Source organism: Syngnathus floridae, chromosome 18 (assembly GCF_059516105.1).
Source record: "Syngnathus floridae isolate MCC-2025c chromosome 18, RoL_Sflo_1.0, whole genome shotgun sequence".
Classification (NCBI taxonomy): Eukaryota; Metazoa; Chordata; class Actinopteri; order Syngnathiformes; family Syngnathidae; genus Syngnathus; species Syngnathus floridae.
In genome coordinates, this window is record NC_142430.1 from 9,349,057 (window position 1) to 9,370,809 (window position 21,753).

Genomic DNA, 21,753 nt, shown 5'->3' on the forward strand with positions numbered 1-21,753 from the left:
ACACTGATTTACTTCCATGCTGCTTTATAGATGGCTTAGCTTGCTGGTCAGGTTCCAGGTAATTCGGGGGATTGCATCCATTGCCATGTACTCCAGTTATCACGGCAATCCCATCTCTGAAAGCCGGCAGTGAGACAGGAATATTAATAAGCAGTCACGGTGCTCAAAGTCACAGCCTGTAGGATCTAACATGATCCACAGTGACACCTCTTCTCCACTTGGAGCCCAATTTCATGTTTCCTCTTCTGCCGGTGAGGTGACTGCGTCAAGTTGAAAACAAAGACGCCCCGTAGCAACTTCCTTTTTATATCTCTGGTCTCAGATGTTTGGGGATGAAATGCTTTCAGACATACACTAGCACACTTCTGCCCATTGCGCTTTTGATTAATGTGCCGTGCAGTCTAATCATTCATGTGAGGGAGGAAGGGAGGGATTTTTTTCTTTTTGGTCTAATTGTGAGGAGTGACGCTTGAGTGATCCATTTTGCGTTTCTCTCCCTCACTTTCCAGAGGTGTCCAACCCAACTGGGCTTTAGCCAATCAAAAGACTATTTATATTGTTCCATCTTGATCTTCCTCACATTTCCCTTCTTCAATCACAAGCGTTTGGCTGGCAGCAGAACGAAGCTACTATGTGATGTAGCAGCGTGGAGAAAACTGGATGGCTAATTCAATCCAAGCTATGATTCAGGAGGCATTGCCGTGTTATCAGCAGCGCTGCAAAGGCATTTGGCATTCACACGCCCCTCCCCACATGAGAAAATTCCAAGTTGCTCCGGTCTTGGGTTCCTCTACTCACTAATGTGATGCAATTTACACAATTATATGTGGCTCTATGAAGGTAGAGGCAGAAAATCTCATTGGCCGTTGTCATTTAAAATAAAGTTAAAGTCCCAATGCAAATTTGTTGAGCTGCATTAACGGTTCCGTACAATGAAACAGCACGCAGGGTGAAAAGCCCAGCCACAAACCACATGCTTGGACACAAACAAGCCGCTCCTGGGGTTACAAGCCTGATGGCGCCCAAAGATGACTAGATAGTCACATTACGAATTCATTCATGCTAGTTCCTTTACATTTTTTATTTGGCTGAGTTCAAACAATCAAAGATTAAATTAAATAAGACATAATTCATGAAAAACAAAACCCCCACAAATTGAGACTTTTTCTTGTGCCATCTATACAACAGGCTTTGTTCATGGATGTAATCAATGTAATTTCTCAGCTGTTGAAATAATCCCTGAAGCGTATAATAACATGCTGACATGAAAGCTGACTTGCCATGATATGGATGCGGATGACCACAGCTCACTCTTATGCTGTCCCTTTGCTTTGCTTTGCTTTGCAGACGACTACAATGTCAAATAGTAATCACTCAGCTGTGTTGTTATTGCTCAAGTTCCATCAAGCGGAAATACAACTATGTGGACAGAGTATCACAGTGCCATAATGAAAGTCCTGGCTCAAAGTGAAAACAGAGTCAGCGTGAAGACATCAACCCTACTAAACTGCAGAATTTCACCAGTAATCCTCTTTCCAGTTTAATTGAATCTATAGTTAGAGTTGTTGAGCCCCAGTGCAGACCCCACACAGAAGGCTGGGTGGGTCGCACAGTAGATCAAGCAGGGCGCTCCATTTGCAACGGCTATCATTTAACAGAGATTGTCTGCAGTGGCTTGATAACTGGATAAATCCTTTGAATCTATTTTCATGAATCTCTGATCCTCTTGCTGGGGATTCCGGTTAAGTACAAACCACACAAACATGTGCACTTCTTGCTACAGTCGCCAGATTGGTGTAATCCTGGGATTGATGTGTTGGTGCTGTCCAGGGCTAAAGGGAATACACTACAAGTTATGTTTGGAAGTAGCTGGTCAAATATTGAATAAGAGGATCAAAATGATTCATACGGAAAACAGTACACACATTCACATTCAATACAGCGATTAAAAAAGGAGGTGATGGGACGATGCACAGGTTCGGAAACATCTACACAAAAGGCAGATTTTTTTCATATGCTTTTCATAAACAAGATCACATTTAAAACTGCTTTTCCACTACAATGTAAATGAACAATTTAGTTTTAGATATTTTAAAGGAGGCAAATTAAAATAATCCGTTCTCAGAAAAGTGCTGGCTGAAATTTAAAAATGAAAAGGAAATCCTCGTTGCTATTCAAAATGGGGAAACATCCACTTCAATGTTATTTGAAAAATTGCAAACCATTTAGTACTCTAGAGGCTGTCGAGAAAGTCACAACTACCCGCTGAAGGATGACTTTCTTTTTTTTTTTGCAACTGTGAAACATCCAAGTGATCAGATGAGTCACACGAAGACCCTTAACAGCTTTATCAGAGTGGAAAAGCAACAAAAACAGCCTCTCGTCAATTTAAGTGTGTCTCTGGGGCTGCTGTACTTGTTTTTGAGCCATTGTAACCTAAAGCAAAGCTTACAGAAAAGTGCATCACATGCAGTAGTGGTCCCCGAGAAATATACTTTTGTTCTCAGACAATGTCAAAAGCCATCTTGAGAATTTCTACCCAGCAAAAAAAATAAAAATAAAACGCCCTGTGGCTGCGCTGGGCAGAAAGAAATACGAGCACCACAATTTTTGACGTCTTCCAAAAAATGAGAACCATTTCATTTGTATGCAAGCCATTTGGTCATTCCATGCTATCTTCTGGTAAAGTGATGGTAGCTTTTACAAAAGTGAGGTCAAACTCAGTGCCAGTCGCTAAAAGGACTGGATGAGGATGCACATGGTGTCTGACCTTCCTACTTCAACCCCCCCATCGTGTGGATCTGCATGCCGAAACGAGTAGTAGCTTGTACGTTTGCTACCTCTGTTCATGCATATTGGTTTATTGGCTCCACAGTGGGGGATACGAAAACACACTAATGGCCGCCGACAAAAGCGCTTATCAGAGCAGGCTGTCAAACAGTAGCGGCCGACGACGGGAAAGCACTTGCTGGTCACTTTTAGTTGCTGCCATACACAGTGTATAAATATAGAGAAGGCTCTCAAAATACTGAAAATATATCAATTATAAATGGAAAGGGATGTGGAAGGCGCTTTAAGTGAGCATTATATGAAATATTTGTTATGTAGGAGATTTATTTTGTCAGTGCGTTATGTACTATTAGCGGCACCCTAAAAAATTCTATGAAGATGTGAAGAAAGGTTGTGAATTGCAGCTCATGCACAAAGTAATACTGAGGAAAAACAAAGGTGTGAAAGACAGATTTTCTGCTTTAAGCTCCTAAGGTGGTGGGCGTCTTGTTTATGCCTTTCCCCTCGGGTCTTTGCAGAAGACGAGGCGCCATCTCTTGCTTTTATTTAGAATGGATCTATTCTCTGTAGTATTTGGATCATAGATGGCTGCAGAGGACCATTTTTTTTTCCATCTTCCTCCTCCCCAGGCTTATGCTGAAAAAGTCAACTCCCCAAAATGTCCTCATTATCTCTAGCTGACTGCGTTAGGATGGTGCCCAGCGCTGAGAGCCACCTGACCTTACTGGTGAAGGAGTTTGAAGGCGGGACTTGACATCAACACATGAGAACATAAGTAAAGATTTTCCAAGGGTTTTCTGGGTAAAAAATATAGAAAGGATACAATTGGCTCCCTTTTATTTGCTCGCATTGATATGCAGCAAAAGTGCTCTGAAATTGTACACATCCAAAATCACAGCTGACGCCCTGAGATGGTTGCCAAGAATTTATATAGGCTACAAACAATCCTTCAAACAGTTACACAATTGGCTTATGAACAATTTAGGGCATGGGTGTCAAAGTCAAGGCCCGGGGGCCAGATACGGCCCGCCACATCATTTGTAGCCGATACTGTAAATAATATAAGTCATAATGGCCCACCAAAGGAAACATGAGTTTGACAGCCCTGATTTAGAGTCTTTCAAAATGTAGGCGGAAGACATGTTTCCTGGCTGATATCAACCAACTACAATAGTTTGGGCTCTTGTTCCTTTTAAAGAAGTCGTTTGCTTGAAGACTTCATTTCCATTTTGGCACATTGCAGAACATTGAGTTTTCTCAGTGGGCCACTCTGACATGAGTAATCTCACACTCTAGATGGGATGCAATCTATTCTCTCCAAGGGCTCTTTGTATAATACCTCTAATTGGAGAGAGACCGGAAGGGGAATTCTCTCAGTGGACTCTCCTTCCAGCTTTTATCTCCATCGGCCCCTCCCTCCCTCTCGCTCTCGTTCTCTCTATCAATTACGGGATTAGAAAGTGCACTAGCAGGAGTAACTGGGAAAGGTGGCCCCACATGCCGCGTCACGACCAATCTCGGATTAATGGTGATCGTAACATAGTCTCCACGAGAGCGTTGTGGGTTCCTACCAAGTTGACCATTAGCTGATTAAAGCAGTTGATTTTGAAGAACAGGAAAGCAAATTTGGACAAACTTAATATTTGCATAATTTATTTATTTTTTACGAGTCTACCTCATGACTGTATTATTTATTCAGAAAGGAAAAGAAAGTACTGCATAGTGCAAAAAAAAAAAAAAAGTAGCTAGTAACATGGAAAAATCTCCTTTGGGAAAACTGTACATGCAGCTAAAGTGCAGTTTTTCTCTTTTTTTTTTTACACTGTACAGTCCCGCCTGTTTGGCCAAAATATGCTTGACATTAAACTTCAACGAAAGCTTCATTGAGTATTTCCAAAACCTAATCAGCCCACGAGCCAAGGTGAACCCAGATGGTTCACGCCTATGCATATATATATAAAGCAAAAGAATGGCCGCTTCATTCAAAGGAAGGATTCAGCCAAGAAATGCTGCCAAACTTTTCCATCTGTTCCAATTTGAGGGTGGAGAAAGTAAAGTATTAAGCTAGTTTTAGCAACACGATACCAATCCACTTGATAAACCCAGTGTTCTTGAAACCTCAATGTTAAATTCTAAATATGCTTTGCTGCCAGAGTTTCCCTGCTGGTTGTAACTGTAACCATGCAAATTGTACATTTGTGGAGATCCAGTCAAAGTCACGACAGACTCCCTAAAACGACTCAAAACTTCAGTCATGTGTGAACATTCTGGCTCATTGCTCCTTCTGTTGTTTTGCCAAATTCTCCAAGCCGGAATTTCTCACACATCTGACAAAATAGCATTTGCGTAAAGTGACTGTGAGCCGAAATCACAGCAAATCAAGCTTCTTTTGAAGAGGGTAAGCCTGCTTGTTAACCAGCCAGCGACATGGCACTTTGGAATTGATTAAACTACCAATGCCTTTGAGGAGAGACATCCGAAATTCCACTCGCACTCGAGCACAAGAAAATATGGATTTAAATAATTCTATGCATGACTAGCATCCCATCATACAAATCCATTACTGTACATTCAAAGTGTGTATGTGCATGTGTGTGTGTGTTTGTTAGGACACGCAAGCAAGATCCTCGCATGAAATGTCTGTTTTCATTTGATCTGCCCGTGTTTATTTACGCCGCATGTTGCCTGCGGTGGGTTGTTAGCTCAGATTGTTGATTGCCCTCAGAGAGCCAGTTGCACCATTGCATTTCTTGCTAACTCATCAAGCACTGAGTGGCTTTTCCATTGAATTCTTCTAAATGATGCTGGCTTTCATGGGCTGCCACCAAGGATCCCTGATGTTAAACAGATCCTGGTCTCAGCACAAGTTCCAATGTGATGTCTATAAAATGTATTTCCTTGCTCAGCACAATCTTTTACTATACTATTTGAGAAAAAATAAATCTTTATTCCAGATAAAGGAAAATCTGTCTTAACACCAAATAGGACCGATTTCTCAGTTGGTTAGGTTGGTTAGGTTAGTACAAAAAAAATGATGACTTGGTCAGCCAGCTTCTAATTGGTATTTGGTCATTAGCTATGATTCATTTACACACAACACACCAGTTTACAAAAGTATATATTCTTAGCAATCACAGTCATACTTGCCTTTCAGAATATGGACGAAAATAAAGAGAAAAAACAGGAGCAATTTTTCCTTTTAACCTTTTTTTTACCTCTTCTGATTTTCTTTAGCAGGACCCGTGAGGGCACGGCTCAAAAAAAACTTGCTGTGCACTATTGTGGTGATGAAATAATACGAGTCATCTTGCAAAATCTGTTATTCCAAGCCAAAGTGAAATAAACAAGCCTTGCTTGCCTTTCATGCAACCAAGCTAAATCCCGGATTTGTCTGGCTTTTTTTCTTTTTTTTTTCCCTTGTTACTCTCATTGTAAGGTGTGGGAGACAAAGTCATCCCACGAATAAGCCGCTTTTTGGAAGTAACAAAGCCATAAAGAGGCGACACAATCTCATCTGTATGGATTTGAGCTCTGGAACCTCAAGGTTGTGGTACAAGAGATTAGAATGAGTACAATATATAAATATTATAATAAAATAAACAAATAAAAATTTCAAAAAAATAATCAAATACATGCGGACTGATAATATTCCACATCTGATCTCTAATTTCAGGACTCCTATTTTTTAATTGTGGCCATTGACATGGAGCTGGCTGACACTTTGACCTCTGAGGCCAGCATGCAGCACCGTACCATAACCGTAGCTCATGCTGCCATCGCAATGTACAATTTCACAGCTCTTGTGTTCCACCTTTACGTGCAATATGTGTTGCTCTGAACACTGTCTATTTGATTGATTGTGTTGCTTTTCTAATGTACTGTCAAAGGGGCACAGGGACACACTCAAGGTGTATTTTTCTTCCAGCTGTACTGAAAGATGTAACAATAAAGTCTTGACTCCACATGACGTCAAACGTGAAATTGCCCTTTTTTGAACGCCGCCATCAAATATAGCAGTTGTCAAAGTCTCACACTGGACACGTTCAAAATTGTGACGCCTTTTATCAGGATTTAATTCAATTTGGAAAAACAAACTATGGTCTACTGGCATCGCCGTCATAAAAAGACAGTTTAGCAACAAAATCCAAATTTACTGTAAGTGGGTTAAAAGCACAGAACTGACCAACCCCGCCACATTTCTCTTTGGGTCCCTTTTGACTTCTGTCTCCTTCTAGCACACTCAGTTTTTTTTTTTTTTTAAATGCAATCTGCTCGAGGCAGATTTTCTTTTCATGCCTTAATGATTGATTCATCTTGAACTCCGACTTAAGTTCAGCGGCATGAAAAAGTGCTAACATCAATCAACAGTATTCAACAGGGTCCTAACACTTGTGTAAGCGTAATGCAATAATTCGGCAAAAAATAAGAATTCAGCATTTTCAGATTTCAGTTTATTTCTAGTGCGCATTAAATCGACCTCATCAAAAGTGGATCGCTTAAGTGTATTTCATCTGCCCATAATAGAGAAGATCTAATTCAAACACACTTGTAGCTGATGTCAAATCTTGCCAAGTTACCTATAGGACTATGATGAGGTGTGGAAGTACACACTGCAGGGGCCAGGGTTGGAAAGACGCCCGCCACTGCGGCGAGGGATTACGAAACGGCGCTTAATGAAGAATGTGGGTAATTAGTTTCAGCCTCAGCAATTGCCAATTGTTATTTATATAATTTCCAACAAGCATCATTAACAGATGCAAATTCCCTATAATCCATATGTCCGCATGGCAGCCAATTTGTGAGCTCCTGCTGGCACTTCCGCCTCCCTGGTTTAATCACAGAGGAGTCAAAGTTGTCAGGTACAGAGTCGAGCTGTTGGAGTGCGTCCTACGACTAAATAAACTTCACATTTAATGATGAATAACTCACGTTTATGCTGACACCAAATCCCTCCATTCATCCGATGTGTCTTTAGACTTAATTTATCTTCTTTCCAGCCTCATTTTCCCTAGTTTGAGCCTGCAAACTTTATGGTGCATGGCTGAGAGATTTTCCATTAGTTCACCTGCCTGTAGATTTTTCCCACTCAGCAGCGACTGTTGGTGTTTGTGAAAGACGTGCACGATGCTTTCCCCTCAATATTGCAGAGTGCTCGCTCCGTGTGCTGATGGAGCGAATGCCACGGTGTAGAATATGGAACCTGCTTTTAAAAGTACAATTCATCCCAGGCTATGAGCCAGTGCGAACAAACAGAACAAATTCGAGCGATTGTCCATTAACAAAAAAAAAGAACCAGAAAAAAACCCCCAATACAAATAAAATCATACCAAAATAAATAAATGAATGAATAAATATTGAATAAACATTAAATTACACATGCAGACCACTCATCACCATGGCAACGCCAATGCTACTATTTTAGAAGCAAGTGTATGATCTAATTGGCATTAAGGCCGTTATTGTCAAATAAAATCACCATCTACTGCTATGTCGAACATCTAACAGCAATAAATTAAAGATGAGCTGGAAAATTACATTACTTTGCTCTTGTGGATGGTTCGCTATCCCCCGAAGACTGTACTATCTAATAACACACACTTTTTATGTTCAATCATGCTGCAATGAAAAAGTTCAGAGACGGAATTCCAGGGGCCCTATTTTTGAAGACAGGTGCACCTGCGTTTCACGTAAAAACGCTTCATTTTCAAGTCCAGTTTACCATGTTTGGGAATTTTTAGACTGTGTTGTGCCTCACTGGATGTTCTGATGGACGATTACAAAAAGTGGAAACTTTAGACCACGTAAATCGGGTCTAAGTTGTGGCGTAGTTGGTCTAACACGATTTTGGTGGATTTGTTCCAGGTGTAAGCAGACATCTTTTGAGATCTTTATCATCTGATTTAATTTATAAATATGACATCAGCCAAAATTCTACAACAGTACACACATCTGGTGTGCAACTAATCTAACTGGTCTGTAATTAATCACTGTTAAGTCAGTTGTCTTCATTGTTTCTGGTTAGTGGAAGTTTCTTTTCCTTGTGCCTTTGCTGCAGTTTGGGTCCAGCTGCTAGGGCAAGCAATTTTTTTGCTTCTTTTAAAGTGTAGTTAATATTTTTTTCTCCCCACTTCATGGCTTTAGGCACGTCAATTATGACAGCACCCATCAGCACTTTGTCTCATTGTAGAGGTAGTCACAATATTGAGTTTGACAGCGTGTGGTGACATTTCAAATGGACTTTTCACACTTCACACAAACTCACCGAGTATATTTGAGCCATAGGGTTGATCATAAAGGAACGCAAGGCACTCTGCTGCTTTTTTTTTTGTCTCGGCAGGAAATGGATCATTGCTACAGATCCAAACAAGTCATTTTCCCAATTCCATGAGCCGAGCAGATTCAGCGAAGCGGATCAAAGTTGACTAGATTCGACGAAGAGAAAGGTACGGCCCTCGATATGTAGGGGTGAGAATGTACTGCACGCATGGTTTGCTTCTGTAATTTAAGGATCCGAACAGGAGGAGTGGTGCTGTATAGCTGAACGATTCTATCCCTCATTATAAAATGTCTACTTGTCTCAGTCCATAGGCTTGGTGTTATTACTAGCACTGTTGCGGGCACAGGTTATTATTCGACTCTGTGATATATTCACAAGGAGTAGTTTGCTCACGAGCGCTATGAAATATGAGACAAGGAGTAGGACGTGCCAAGTCTGAGTTGAAGTGGGCTTAGTCTGACACCGTGTGAGGGATGAATTAGTCTTGATAGAGGTATCGCTGTTACTGTCATTCCACAAATAGCTCCTTCCATCATCTTAAATCATTTTCATATTCCTCCTCTATCATTATTTTGGTCAATAGAAAATCCCATCTCCAGGGACGACCGTGCCAGGTGCTTCTATCATGCTACAGGTCCAACTCAATTACCCCATACCTGATTTTTTCAATCACTTTGCTCCGTGATCTGATCCAAGATGAGGATATAGTTGGGGACTGTCAGCTGATAATACATTTAGATAGTGTACGACACAAATAGGTGCCTCAATGATCCCGAGGAGATTTGATTGAACAATTTCAAGGTCGTGATGTTGTCAATTTTAACTGCAGGCTAACAACACCACCAGCGATACAAGGGCGGGGGGGAAAAAACAAAAGTAAACAGAACTTGACTCCAGGCCGATTTGAGTCACCAATCTTAAAGATGATTCAAATGACAATACACTTGGCACAGGACCAAGCTATGATTTAAAATGATAAAAGTCCTTCCCAGGATATGAATCTCTCAAAGCGAGCTGCAATAATTGAAAGGAACCTCCCATTTATAACGATACTTTTCATTCCATTGATCTACTTTGACAAACACGATGCCTCGAGGCTTACAAAGTCTGCAGAGCTGTGGGTTAGAGGAGCCTCCCTTACATACTGATGCCGATCTCAGATCTGGAAGGAAGTGGAGCTACCTGTTTATTTTTAACGATTTACATTTGTTACCGGAATAAGAAAGGGATTTTCGAGTCATGTCTGGCTTGTTTTCTCTTTCGATGAGTTGAACATTATTTGGGATGACCTGATGTTTTTTATGTCCTTGACATTTGAACACAGTAGCAGTGTTTCAGGGGACCAAATGAAAAGCATTTCTTATGTGCTAGCCACAAAGCACACAATAATAGTGCCTCTTGTGCAGTATGAAATGACAAACCCCCTGTAGCGCACAACAACTAAATCTTTTTTGAAAGCAGACAATTTTTTTTGCCCGATTTAAATCATTCCCTGGTGTTCTCATTTACTGTATCTCAGGACTGCTTTCATCAAAACACCCAAAGGATCACGAATGATAGCATACATAATACACCATATTTCTAGTCTTGCTGAAATAAGCTTATTTGATATACTGCATTTGTTCCACTGATGAGGTGAGTATGTGTAGCTGAGCTCCAAGTAAAATTAGCTATAGCTTGATTGATTCCGAGTGCAAATGACATCTCCTAACTGATGATATCTTGTTTGTCGTTTTGTCTTCATTTCTTTTCTTTACTTCTGCATGCCTGCCTGATGGTCTTGTCGCAAAAAAGGTCATCGCTTGGGTTAATGCGTTTCATGTAAACGTAGCCACTAGCTGGGGGCTTTTGAATCACTATCCATTACTATCCACTGTAAAGCCTATCACATGGTCAAATCTCAAGCCCAAAAACATTTCACAGAGCTTCTAGAGTGACATACTTTCACACGATTCTGAGAAATAGTCAACATCGACGTTTGAATGAATCTCATCTCCTGGTCTATGTATTTGCATGACCACCTTGGATGGTCGCCATCATGCTTTTTATGAAAGCGACGCTATTCAGGCGAGCCTCGGGCACATTTCATTTACCAGAGTGGTGAGATAGACGCCAGAGATGAGAAATACAGTTTGTGAGGCACGGTTACCAAATGCCTATGGCCCTGCACATATGGATGATGCAGAAATTGAGAGCCTGGAGTACTCATTAGTAGCCTACAAACCATAACACACAGCTTTTTTGCTTTAGGCATTAGTCACTGTTTGTTTTCCCTTTGTCCACAATGTTGCTAAATTCATGTGATGGATCCTTTTTTTTTCTGTGGCGAGAGCAGAATGTATCTCAAGAGAGACACATGGATTCAAGGAACTCCGGGTAATGAGCTGGAAAACTAATACCGTACTAATGTTGACCAGCGTTCCATGAAGCGTTGTGAGTGTGTTGCACGCACTTGGTAAAGAACACGTGAGGCTCAATTTTGTGGATGCTGCCCCATGCTGACATTTGTGTTTTGGGCTGATCTTGTTTAACTTTGAACCGTGTTATGAAAACTTTTTTGAAATCTCATGGTGCACCTATCAAATGCAAAAGTCATAAAAAGTTAAGAAAACTGAAACAAATAATTCATCTTACTCACAAATTGAATTAAACATGGTGGGATAAGAGCCCCAAGTTGATGGCAACATTTGCATTTAATTATTCTACTTGTCACTACATGATGCTTGCATGGAAAAGTGGAAAGATTGAATAGTCTTTAATGAATAAATAATTTGGTGTCAAGTCGTGAAAATGGATCATTTAGATAAATCTGTAAATATCATAGTATATGTGCCAGAAGCTGGCATTAGATCATTTGTACAATTCAAAGGTAGAAAAACGTCCCTGAACGATTACTTGATCATTCAAGTAGTTGCTGATTCATTTGTTGAGTTGTCGATTAATTTTGCCAGCCAAGATTTCATGAAGTCACTTTTTATTCTTGTTTCATCAGAGCGGCTTCTTCTTATTATTTCACCAATCCCACATAATCACTCGTGACATTTGACTTAATTTCACCATTCAAACAGAGGCAGACAGACGGAAGAGCCCCACAAGAATTACGTGTATAGGGGCCCAAGCTTCCAAGCTGAAATTGAAAATGCAAGGCTCCAAAATGGATTTTCAGCTCACAACAAAGATAAGGTCAGCACGAGAAACAAGCTTTCCTCATCTTTGGGAGACAGAAAAGATATCATAGAGAAATGAAATGCCGCTTGGAAGGGCCATAAACGTATAAGAGGAGGATGGAAGGAAGGAAGGAAGGAAGGACGAGGAATCAACGCATACTATCTGTATGACAGCCTATTTGGAAAATTTACGTCTTAGCATTTTCTCCACGTTCCTGTCCATTTCACAGGAAAGGACATAAGGTTGGCGAGGAAAGTGAAGTTTGCTCCACATTTCATTTCTTCTTTGTCCAAGAAAAAGGCTTTTAGCTTGTCTCCTATAGGCAGCTGTGACCCACTTTCACAAGCATACTTCAGATAGTGTATCATACGAGCACACATATGTCCGCACAGCCACAATGTGCTAAAGCCTCAGTGAAGAGGAAAAACAGTGGCATCTGGAAAAGTCGTCCTCTGGGAAGCATTGACATGATTTGCGGGGGCTCGCTGTGGTAGCGCACCACTTTACTTTGACTGCTTCGTGCTAACTGATGGCTGCACTTGGAATGGGTGAACTGCACAATCATACCTGGATCAAGAAGTGGAGAATGGGCTTGTAATGTAAAGAGACATATGTACATTTTAGAAATAATTGCACATTAATGTTTAACTATGTTTTAAGTGTTTCCTCAGGACGACCAGGGAATGTTAATTTCCCTGTAGTTTAGAAGAACATGAACTAGACTGAATGTATTTTGCCGTCGTGACTTGGAAATTGAGGCACTGCTTTTTTTAAAATTGTAATTATAATGATGTGCTATGAGCAGCAAGTGTGTCTCTCATGCAAAAGAGCCTCCAGTGCAGTCATAAGCCAATACAATTTAAAACAGACTTATTCATAATGCAGAAGAAAAGATACTATCAAACGGTGAGTTTATCAAGGACATCCGGGATCAATTCGGCTGTCTGTTGAGACTTGAATCACAGAGTCTGTACTTTAGTCAAAGGAACACTTGTTCAATTACATTTACAAGCTCTGACTGGAAATGAGGCAATCACTTTAAATAGTGGCTGTTTGAAGAAAACACTATTAAGTGGCAAAGGTGTAGATGTTTGGAAGTTAGTAGATCCAAACATGGGCTATAGAAGAAAGGAAAAAAAAATCACCATGTGAAAGGTTGTTTACAAAAGCTGGTATAAATTATGAATCACTCCAATTGAAAAACAAATGGTTATTTCTGAATACAAATTAATCTATTTTGTGGTATTGTACAAGTGTTAATTCATCCAAATTACACAAGCATATTTTTCCACCATATTATAGTATATGACTAACAACTAAATATCATGTAAATAAAAGAAAGAAAAATCCTATATTTTCTAGTCCCATAGCATTCCACTTGTAATCATGTTTGCTTGTTACAGAGCATGAAGTATGGAGACACCACCACCACCACCTTAGCTCCAGGCATTGTATAACTACTCTCCAGAATGCCATAACGTCCATCTCTGCTGCTGTCAAATCTATTCTGTAAATATCTACAGCTTCAAAGTTCTGGGGAGGGATTGAAAAGTTCCTGGGGCCAGCCTAAAAATAGAGCTGGTATGAAAACCTTTACGGTATCCATCTTCACTTGCAACCCATACTTGGGTCAGATCAATACTCAACCCATTCTGTGGCTAAGTAGCAATTGCAAAATAAAATAAATAAAAATAAACAAACTTTGTCAAACTAAATTCAAAATAAAAAAATGAAATAAAAAATCTGTACAGCCACTCAACATGTTCCAACAAAAAAAGTTCAGCACTTCTCACCGTCACTGTGCCTTGTCCGTAATTGGAATCAATACAATATATTGTTCCCCATATCAGGCTGGATCAGTGTCTCTTGTTCTGAAGAAATATGCGCCAATTAGTTCATTAGTGTATGCTCACGTCACTTTTCTGGTTCCCATCAAAAACCTCTTATTGATGTTCACGCATCAGGCATGTTAAATGACCTATTCATAAAGAATGAAATTGTCAAGTGTGTTTCTCAAGAGGGATCACAATTCAAGAAGATTATCATAATCTGCCAATGATTGCACGGCATTGCGAGGAACCTATCAATCTGGATAAGTGTGTAACATCCGGCAGACTCTTACACTACACATCAACAGCAAATCACTGGATTCGCACTACAGTGAGAATCATTCATAATCTCCATCGTGCTGTACTCGGAATATAGAACCGGATCAAAAGGCAACCGGGCCGGAATCTTGAAAGAGAATCATTTACTACTTCGCGTCTGGCTGTAAATTAGAGACATCCCGGTGTCTGGTTGTTGGTTCCACATTCAGGAACCGGAACTACATTTGGACTAAACAAGGCAGTTATGGGAAGAGATGACAGCATGTTGACAAGTACAATTACCCCAGTTGTTATTTTACCATTCATTTTTAATGATGCAGCGAGCAAAATAAAATATAGATTGGAAATAAATAAAAAAAAACGTTTGCCACCGGAATGACTATGATCAAAAATCCTTCCTTCATCTTGTCCCCTTTTCCATGTTAAGAAAAGCTGTGTGTGTTTTCTTTCTCAGCCTGCCTGCCTTCCCAGAGCCACCGGCTTTAACTTGTAGCCCTGAGGGCAAAAAAAACAAAGCATTATCAGAAATTCTTGACAAAGCACTTTTATGGAAAGGACTCAGCAGCACGCATAGTTAACTCAAGGGGGCAGTTTGTGTTAAAAGCTCTTGTAGCAGTCAGAGCTCTTTCTGCAATTTGGGAAGCACACTTTTCAAAAGAAATTGGGTCATGGTAATGGCACAACACGGCATGTATAAAGGATTGGCCCCTGGAGAGAGAGCCAAAGGAGTCAAGAACAATGGTGGCCTGCTCCGACGGGGCCCACTTCATTTGCTTTGTCAGTGCTGCTACAGCAAAGTGTTCTCCTGCCCCCTCGTTCAGGTAATGCTTATCTTCTCAGGCTAGCATTTGGCCACATAACTAATAGAAAGCCATTTCATTTGCAAACTATGCCCCGTAGGCCACATAACTTCACCAAACATGAAGCATTTTCTGCCCATATATGCATAATAACAAGCTTGACGTTTTTTTTTTTTTTTCCTCTTGCCTCTAATGATGATGAGCTCCGGTACTTTCTGGTACTCATATGGAAATAGAAAAGCACTGGGAAAATGTCTCCACAGCCTTTATTCTGCATGACTTGTTATGATTGCTTGCTTAAAATTACTAAGAGTTGCCAAAAAAAAAAAAAAAAAACTTCTAAGGCGCTCCAAATTTTGTTTAAAGCCTTTATTCTGCTCAACTGGTCACCGTGAAGTTGCACTAATGGCCCCACAAACACAAGAGCGGAAACTTTTTACAGCGCTTTGAATGTTACTGCCTAATGATAAACTTATCTTTTAAATGCATCACAGCAAGACAATATAATTACCCCATTCATTCACCCAATTTGCGAACAGTAAACAAATAGTTAGTGATAATGTATAACACATCGGTGTAAAAATAAATAAACACCAGTTGGGATTACACAAGACAGCTGCTAAGTGCAACAGAAGAGACAAAACAGTGTTGCACCTCACAATTCAAAACAATGGATGATTTCCCCAAGAAGGTTGGAGGAAGAAAATGGTTCTTCCACAACAAAGTGAAAGTTGAGAAAAGAGGAATGTTGTGAGAACTTTAAGAAGGAGCTGGGAGGGAAAAAAAAAAGCCCGGAGGAACTGACTGATGGACACATAAATATAGCAACAGCGATCAGGTAAAAAGGTACTTGGGTGGATCCTCTGGGCAGACAAAAGAAGATGAAGAGACTTGCTGGTGGTGGAACAAGGAGATTCCGGAAAGTAGAAAGAAAAAGAGCTTTGTGAATAACGCGGGGATAGTGAGAGAACTCGAGAGGGCAAAGGCCAAATGGAAAAAAGCCACCATGAGTTGGACACAAAAGAAGACACAAATGCACCTCCAACATTCCACTTTCAAACTCAACCCTGTGGACAATTATGCATTTAAAAAAAAAAAAGTGGTTGTATGGCCTTCTTGTAGATCCTCTAACTTACTCATAAATTGTTGAGCAGTATGTATTTATATATATTTTTTAAGATGTATGTTTGTTATAATTTCATGTTTTTTTTTTTTACTCCAGCCCTGATGCAGATGTCCCCAAGCACATCTATATCTCACGGTGGAATAGCGGAGAATGTTTCCGTCATGACTAAATTTTTCATCAGGAGTGGGGATAACGTCGTAAAAGGTGGTAACCAAGCAACTGCTTCCCAGCTTTTCAATCAGGGTCGCTGTTCAGACACAAAGATCATCACACTCTCTTTAGCTGCTCAGCATGTCACTCAATATGCAAAATCCAGTCAATGAATTTGGATTTGATTTCATTTTGCCTTCTTATTGTCCTTTTTTTCCTTTCACACTGAAAATGTGGCTGTCCAAAGTTTGTTTCAGGGCCATTTTATTTGTTTGGTTGTTTATCAGCCCCCCCGGCTTATTTAAAATAAATAAAATGGCACGCATCATAATATTATTACAAGAATCAATGCTTCGCTGAAAAGAAAAATAAGATTAAAAGAAAAATGTATACAAAAGCAGAAAAGTCATGATGATAGTCGCCATGGGCATTCGAATCGATTAACTAATAATTGAAAATTCGGTCAAGAAGAAACAACACCTACATCGGCTTTGTCAGGGATGGGCAACTGAAATGCTGGAGGGGAGCACCATTTTTCATCAGTGCTCCTGGGGGAACGCATAGAATGCACCTCTCAACGACAAAAACGCTATAGCGTTATATTGTGAGGTCAAATATATATATACATTCGCTCCCTCGTTATATGAGGAGGACTTGCAATTAACACAACTCCTGGACTGAATTGAAAGGTAATGAGTGGGAGTCGCTTAAATTAGCTAGGAATGAAATTGGCCGTGTTCACGCCCACAATGGCGCAGGCACCCCTTTCAACCTGCGTCTACCACAAAAACAAAACTCCACCCATATGCACAGACTTGAAAATAGGGCCAAATGTGTTTTCTACTCTACTCTGCTCTAAATTGGCAGCAGAGCAGCCATAGAGAGCACAGTCAATTATGGAGTCATCCTCCAAATGATGCACGTAGAAGCGTGGGGCTGAGTGATAATAATGCCCGCCTGTCTTTGAGAAAAAGGTCGAGGAAGATTACAAATAAACACGCATGTGGCGGGACTATGCAAAGGCGGCTTTGCAGCGGACAGTCCGCAACCCGACTAGCTATTTCATTTCCAAGTGTCAATGCAAATAAGCCGGCTTGCGAGAATAGATGGTGGTGCTTTGTTGCACAACGGTGGGGGTCTAAATGAGCTGGCTGAGTACAATTTGCCGACACTTGACTGGGTTCTGACGCCACAGCAGTGATGTAAGAGACTGGGGGGAGGGAAAAGAGACAAGTAGAGAGAAAGAGAGCTGGTCTGCTTCACGGCACTGACGGTCCGCTTTACTTTCACGGACCCAGACAGAGAAGGAGTCCCCAGCGGGTCTTTTTTTAAGCAGAGGTAGGCTGTCTTTCCGCACCCACCCTTTATAGAACCAATACTTTTCATCAATTTGACTCCATTTAGATAGATCGTTGACATTCTCGGTATTTTACTACACGAACACTTCCAAAGGCAAATCCAAAAAGTGTTTTATGTTCGTTTTAGACTGCAAGAATGTAAAAAAAGAAACAACGGATCCGGCCAGAATGATAGAGAGTTGGTTGGACGCTTGCATTTATGGAAACATGTAATAATGAATGCATGACGTGCCGCTGACGTGGTGATCATACCAAATGAGATCTACTTATGTTTCCGGTGTAACTTTGACTTGAGCAGAAGGAACGTGAGCCCAGTCGTCAGCACCTTGGACAGCGAATCAGCGCGAGAAGGGCGCTCCCAAGTCCGGGCGTCCAGAGGCGTGACGACTGTGGATATGCGCTTGTCCCCCTCCCCGCCCGCCCGCCCTCGCATCATCATGGGCTGGCTGCAGCGGGCTTGAGTTCACTTCATGAGCAATGACAGCTGAGATATGCCCTTGAAGGCAACACTTCCATTCAGCATGAAGGCTGCTGCCGCTGCTGCACACGAGACTCAGCGAGTAGGAGAAGACTCCATGGCGAAACTTACGCAGGACTGAATCTTCTGCAAAGCTCAATCAGAGTTGCCTTTCCAAATTTCATAGTCTTTTTTTTTTTTTTTTTTTTTTTTGCTTTTGCTCCGCGCACCATGGGGATAAGGCACCTTCTGTTACTTCTCATTTATCTGGATCCACTGAGCGTGTTGAGCGCGGCCACGGGTGGGAAAAAACCCAAACAGACGACACGGAAGGCGCCCAAAGCCACGGCGGCGCCCACGGTGGCCGCGCAGCCGAAGACGCCGCAGCCCGCTCCGGCCAGCAACCACGACACCTGCCTCGGTTACTACGACGTCAGCGGGCAGTATGACAAAATGTTCGAATGCAACAACACGGACCATCGCTACTGCTGCGGGACTTGCTACCTGCGCTTCTGCTGCGAGTACAAGAAAGACAGACTGGATCAAAAAGCGTGCAAGAACTACCAAACGCCGGTGTGGGTGCAGACAGCCGCTCCGTCTCCAGTGCCGACGGGGGAGACTTTTGAGGGCATGGACCAGACCAACACGGCGGTCTACATCACCTGTGGGATCATAGCCTTCATCATAGTCATGGGAGTGTCTGCCAAAGTTGCTTATGACAAAGCCACAGAGCCGCCACAAGAAATGAATATACACAGGTAAGGCAACAATTTACAAGTGGTGCAAAATCCATGTTGTCCGCAGTGGTGTCAAATTGCATTCCATCACAGTGGGCACATGTTGATATTTCCTAAATAAGGGCTCCGGTTTGGTGAGATTTCAAGCCGCAATTCATTCTGCTGCGGTACATTTCTACATCGCTGCAAATGAGAAGCAGAAAAACTAAGTTGAACTACATTGTAATATTCCTCCGAGAGCGGCCATACAGAGAAAATGCATTTCTTTCCATAATTTATCACCTTCACAAACTCATTCATTTTAATTGCCTCTCGTGTGATTTTTGTGTTGTATCTCTGAAGCACACATTTTCACTGTGAAAAATAAATGCAAAGTGGACACTATAATGTCAAAATCGGACTTATAATCAGGTTTAATTTTGAAACTATTCAGTTAGCTCCCAGGTAAATGTATGCATTTTTTTCCAAAGCCATAATGGTACATTTCCAAACAAAATGGACAAACATACCAGACAACAATAAACATGTCACAAAACGAAATGAATATCAAATCTTGAAATGAATGTAAAGTAATTGAATGCCTAATGACGTGGGCCTTGCTCATCAGATTCTATTAGCAGATGTTCCCTCCTAAACCAAGTGTGTCAGAATGGAAGCCTGAAATAATTACAGAGTCAAAAGAAGCTCATTACTCAGACGCTTCGCTTTGAAAACGTCTGCGTGTCGGAGCGATCTTTGATCGTTTACGCTGCAGTCAAAAAATCCTGCTGCATCGCCACCAATAATAGGCCACGTATTTGACTCAAGTGGTAAAGCTACACACCCACTAGCCCTTCCTAGGTGCGCAATACGTATATGACAAGTGGGCACATTTGATCCCCCTCAGCTGGCTCCTGATTCCTCCCGCAGCTTTTCCATGCGAGAGTTATCATCCACGAGTGGACTGCAAACTGCGCCCACATCTGGAAACAAATGCTAACATACATGAATTCATTGAGATTGCATGCTTCGATGATGCATTATTCAACACTTCTTAAGACTGTGAATAATGGATACTGTTAATGTTGGGGTTGTACCAAGGTCGGGCGACATGCATGCGCCACTGCACATTGAATCAAGCACAGGAAGACAAGGGGAGCGGAAATATTCATTTCAAAAGCAAAAAAAGGTTATCCCCAATGTTATATTTAATATACGAGAGCTTCGGGGAACGGTGCAGCCGTGCAAAAGTAGTTTGATTTCCTTTTTAAAAGCCATGCCAGAAAAAGCAAACAAACACTTTTTTGAACTTTCTTTCATCGCCTTTGCCTCCGCTTCTCTTCCTCGCTCCCTCTTGAGGGTTTCATGTGCACCTGGCGCAGTCTAAACACATTCCAATTCAACCTAATTAGATGAGATGCTCACACATGAAATGTTGTTTTCCATTCATCATCTTCACAGACTTTAGAAAAAACAGAGAAAGCCTGAATTATTTACAATATCATAACACTTGGCCTTTTAGCTCAGGTGTGCATATAGCTGCACGATTGCCTCATTTTTAAATCTCCATGCAGGGCAACTTACAATGTAACATTTTTTCTTTGCTCATTTTCAGGGCCCTTGCTGACATTTTGAGACAACAGGGGCCCATTCCCATCTCTCAATACGACTGTGAGAACTTTGCGGCGATGAACAGCTCGTCTAAAGACAACACACCTGTCAGAACCTCATCCAAAAACCACTACACTCCTGTTCACGCCTCGAAATCCAACCACGGTAAGAGCTCTTCTTTTTAGCCACTCCAACACACTAAAGCATCCACTAACTCGTTGGCCAAAAATATCTGGCGGCAAATTCCAGCAGTATATTTCCACTTTCAATGTAATATTGTGCATTTTCCCCCCTGCACCCAAAGAGCACCTCCAGTGCTCAACCTTTCAGCTGCATAATCGCCAATGTTAACATCCTGTAATCATCACATTTGAGCAAGAGAGTGTGAGGGGAAGCGTACCAGAGGGAAAGGGAGTCGGCAACAGTAGATAATTACAGGCTGGCAAGGTAACGCAGTCCTGCAGTGTTGTGACCTCACAGGCACAGTGTGGGTGAAAGAATCGCTAATAATGTGTGATTTCATGTCATTATTCTTTATGTGCATGGCAGGTAAATCATATGTATTAAAGACAAAAACGGATTGGAGTAAATAAGAAATGCCAATAAAGTTGACATCCTCTGGATTGGACAGAAACATGCACTATTGTGCGTACCATATTTGGGTTTTTTTTTTTTTGTGTGGATGTCATGTAGGCTTGTCCTCTTTCTGCCACATTGCCATCTGTCAGACATCTGCTTCCAGCATTTTCATTCTGCTTGTTGTGATTGCTGTCCGCATTCCGTCTTTTGGCACCTCCTCTTATTCGCTCCAGCTCTACGGCCAGTCCGCAAGCAAACAATCTGATATACTTTGATTTGACCCTGCAATAGTTTAAGCAAAGGGTAAAGTAAAAAGTACCTCACTAAGTTCTATCAATGTTATCAGCTTTATTTAATTGTAAGCTAGACTATTTATGAATATTTAATGTTACATAGCTGTTATTCCAAAGCCTAGACCTCTGTTTACGTCTGCTAGCATATGCTGATTTCTTTTTTTTTTTTACATGACAGTACTGTGCTGACATTGTACTGCAAAATTCCCTCTGTTTTTTTGCATCAACATAATGTGTTGGAAAAAAAACAACAACAACACTGCGCCAGAAGCAAAAACTGTGCAGACAGCATAATATGATAGCATCGCTGGGAGCCCCGC

The 21,753-nt window shown here is 41.2% G+C and overlaps 2 protein-coding genes across 9 annotated transcripts in view; one reads left to right on the top strand and one right to left on the bottom strand.

Moving 5' to 3' along the window:
- The window catches only part of LOC148382962 (transmembrane protein 238-like), a 68,566-nt gene that overhangs the window by 11,365 nt on the left and 35,448 nt on the right, over positions 1 to 21,753 (bottom strand). The window lies entirely within an intron of this gene.
- The window catches only part of shisa6b (shisa family member 6b), a 37,598-nt gene continuing 33,507 nt past the window's right edge, over positions 17,663 to 21,753 (top strand). For 7 of the 8 annotated variants that reach the window (XM_088359591.1, XM_088359593.1, XM_088359597.1 and 4 more), the window contains exons 1-3: positions 17,663 to 17,757; positions 18,076 to 18,992; positions 20,566 to 20,726. In XM_088359591.1, the coding sequence (XP_088215717.1) occupies positions 18,466 to 18,992; positions 20,566 to 20,726 (688 nt within the window). In that variant the 5' untranslated portion in view covers positions 17,663 to 17,757; positions 18,076 to 18,465. Of the gene's footprint in view, positions 18,993 to 20,565; positions 20,727 to 21,753 lie in introns of all 8 variants that reach the window. The other variant, XM_088359592.1, reaches the window with a different exon arrangement.